This window comes from Drosophila erecta, unplaced genomic scaffold (genome assembly GCF_003286155.1).
Source record: "Drosophila erecta strain 14021-0224.00,06,07 unplaced genomic scaffold, DereRS2 tig00000126-arrow-pilon, whole genome shotgun sequence".
NCBI lineage: Eukaryota > Metazoa > Arthropoda > Insecta > Diptera > Drosophilidae > Drosophila > Drosophila erecta.
Window position 1 is genome coordinate 10415309 of NW_020825209.1, and position 2824 is coordinate 10418132.

The 2824-nt window shown below is 46.5% G+C and overlaps 1 protein-coding gene across 1 annotated transcript; it reads right to left on the minus strand.

The window, feature by feature from the left end:
• Nucleotides 1-270: 270 nt before the first annotated feature.
• Nucleotides 271-1650, minus strand: LOC6550786 (skin secretory protein xP2). Its single transcript, XM_026981760.1, has 2 exons — nucleotides 1567-1650; nucleotides 271-1467 (listed from the first exon to the last, which is right to left on the minus strand). Exons 1-2 carry the CDS (start codon nucleotides 1567-1569, stop codon nucleotides 358-360), a joined length of 1113 nt encoding a protein of 370 aa, XP_026837561.1. The 5' UTR covers nucleotides 1570-1650; the 3' UTR covers nucleotides 271-357.
• Between the last annotated feature and the right edge of the window lie 1174 nt (nucleotides 1651-2824).

The following is a 2824-nucleotide window of genomic DNA, read 5'->3' on the forward strand; positions in this document are numbered from 1 at the left end:
ACATTGCAGCTTAAACAGTACCTCTTATGATTAACGGCCATAGGCTAGGATTTATAGCCCGATTAATTCCATTTTTACACACATTTCACTTACGATCAGGCTGAAGAATTATCTTCGAGTGTAGAAGAGGCAGGAAATGCCAGGCAACACGTCGTTGCAACTTTCAGGGTTCATTGGGGATACCCAAATTAAGTTCTGGGAACTCGAAACAGCAACCATCATAATATAGTTTAAAAACACTAAGCAGCTATGAATTTAGATAAACGCTTCACTCTTGGTGTTTATTGAAATCATTGGTCTTTGTGTACACTAATAGAAATTTCATAAAAAAGTAACATTTAAGATTAGATAGATGACCTAGTAAACATAGCCGCCGTTCGACGCGTACTGGGTCTCCTGGCCGGACGTGGAGTAGGTGGTCTGCAAGAGCGGAGTGGTAATGGTGTTGGCTGCAATGGCGACTGGGGCCTGTGCCTGGACATAGGCGGCGATGGGTAGGGGCTGGGCGTTCTGATAGAAACTACCAGCCGAGGCGGCCACCACTGCCTTGGCCTGGCTTTGAACGTAGCCCGTCTGGGAAACGGCGGACTGATAGAAGCCGGAATCTCCCCCAGAAACAGCAGCGGCGGCGGCCGGTGCTACCACCGACTCCTTGAGGTAAGCGGGCGTGTATTCGGCGGGCTGGTAAGAGCTTGAATCTCCTCCCGGAACCACCACCTCCTGCTCCTGCTCCTGCACCTCCTGCACCTCCTGGGGAATGAATTTCTCAGGGGCATAGGTATCAGCGCCAATGGCAGCTGGAACTGGGGCATAGGTATCAGCGCCAATGGCCGCTGGCACAGAAGTCGCAAGCAGGGCCGGAGTGTATTCAGCCGGCTGGTAGGAGCTGGAATCCCCACCAGGAATCACCTCAGCAGCGACAGCATCCCCACCAGAAACCACCTGAGCGGTCTGCAAGTGCTCGGCAGTGTATTCAGCGGGCTGGTAGGAGCTGGCATCTCCTCCGGGCACAACCGCCTCCTGCTCCTGAATGCTCTCATAGTGGGCCTCCTGCACCTCCTGGGGAATGAATTTCTCAGGGGTGTAGGTGTCAGCACCAATGGCAGCTGGAACTGGGGCATAGGTATCGGCGCCAATGGCAGCTGGAACTGGGGCATAGGTATCGGCTCCAATGGCCGCGGGAACAGAAGTCTCCACTTGGGGTATAACCTCAGCAGCAACCGAATCCCCACCAGAAACCACCTCAGCAGCGACTGAATCCCCACCAGAAACCACCTCAGCGGTCTGCAAGTGCTCGGCAGTGTACTCGGCGGGCTGGTAGGAGCTGGAATCACCACCTGGCACCACCGCCGCAGAAGAGGAAGCGGCGGAGAGTCCATAGCCTCCGTCGACGGACAGGCCCAACTTCAGATGACTGACATCGGCGGCGGCGAGGCCGAGAAAGGCGAATGCAATGATGTGGAACTTCTGCAATGGGATCAAGTAGGTGTGGACATGTGGGTGAGATGGATGAGATGGGTGGTGGCTGAGCTGTGCGCGGTGGATCCCCCTAGAACCGAAACTTACCATGTTTGGGCCAAATCTGTTATTCAAAAGGGGGACGTTTCCAGTTTTTATACCCACAAAAGATTATGGGCCTATGCTAATTGAAGTTTTGTTTTGATCAACGCTTGATTTTGGCCAACACAAAATTTCTGTCTGCCCAGCTGCCAGTTTCCTCCTATTATTAATTTGGATTGCGAATTTGCATAGGTAGCATAACAAAAGCGGCGATCTTATCAACTTGATTAGAACCTTTTCGGGTTCCGTCAATTAAATTGTAGTCTGGTTTATGCACTGGGCGAAAACTGCTCACACATGTATCTCACTTATGCCAACTCAAAACGTCGAAAGCCGCTGTGCTGCTGCGAATGAACTCAACTGATTTTTTGTTCAGTTTAAATTAAACTTATGGAATGACAACTAAATCTTAGTTTAAAGCATTCGTTTTTGTCTGTGTACAGCTGAATCCTACAGATAGTATGTTAAATGGAGTTACTTTTTAGCGCCTGGCAAGTTCAGCCGGGTGTCATAATCGGATTGATTCAGCAACCAGTTCTCCGACTTTGGCCAAGAGTCTTAGATATGCCAATAAGTCTGCTAATTGGGCTTGGGGAAGTCAATCGATGGAATATAGCTTTATTAAACATAACTATTTTGGACCGAACTCGCTGCATACCCCGTAAAAGTACAGCCAGTGTGGCATAATTTAATTTAATTTAGTTTTAAGTGATTCAATGGCCCAACAAAATATCAAGTTTCGAATTAGCTTCGCCAATTTTGGCTGCATGAATTATAAAGATAACCTTTATGTAAAGTTTTGGCTCACATTTGTGCGTGAATTTTATCGCTTAGCTGATTTTATGGATCTCATTCCGCAAATTAGCTTATATTAATAACTTACTGACTTTCATAACAAAGGTTGAAAGCGTGCAAATCCGCGAAAGGACTTTGCAGGCGAGGTCATCAAAAGTGGAGTGATTTAATAATCAGATGAATAATAATACTAGATAATAATAAGACGAAGAAGTGATTAATAATAGATGACTACCGATTGTAAGGTTCTGCCACAAAAACCTAGCATTATTAACGAGCATTGAACTGGGAGGGACATTAAAAACTCGTTTGTTTACGGTTTATTGATTGATTATTTGTATACTGATTGATTTTGTCGAAAATATGAAAATAGATGGACCGTCGATTGAGCTTATAGCTTAATTGTGTACAAAATGACTAAATAAAAGTGTGTTGAATAACTAATGGATGTGGCGCTATTCAAATAAAT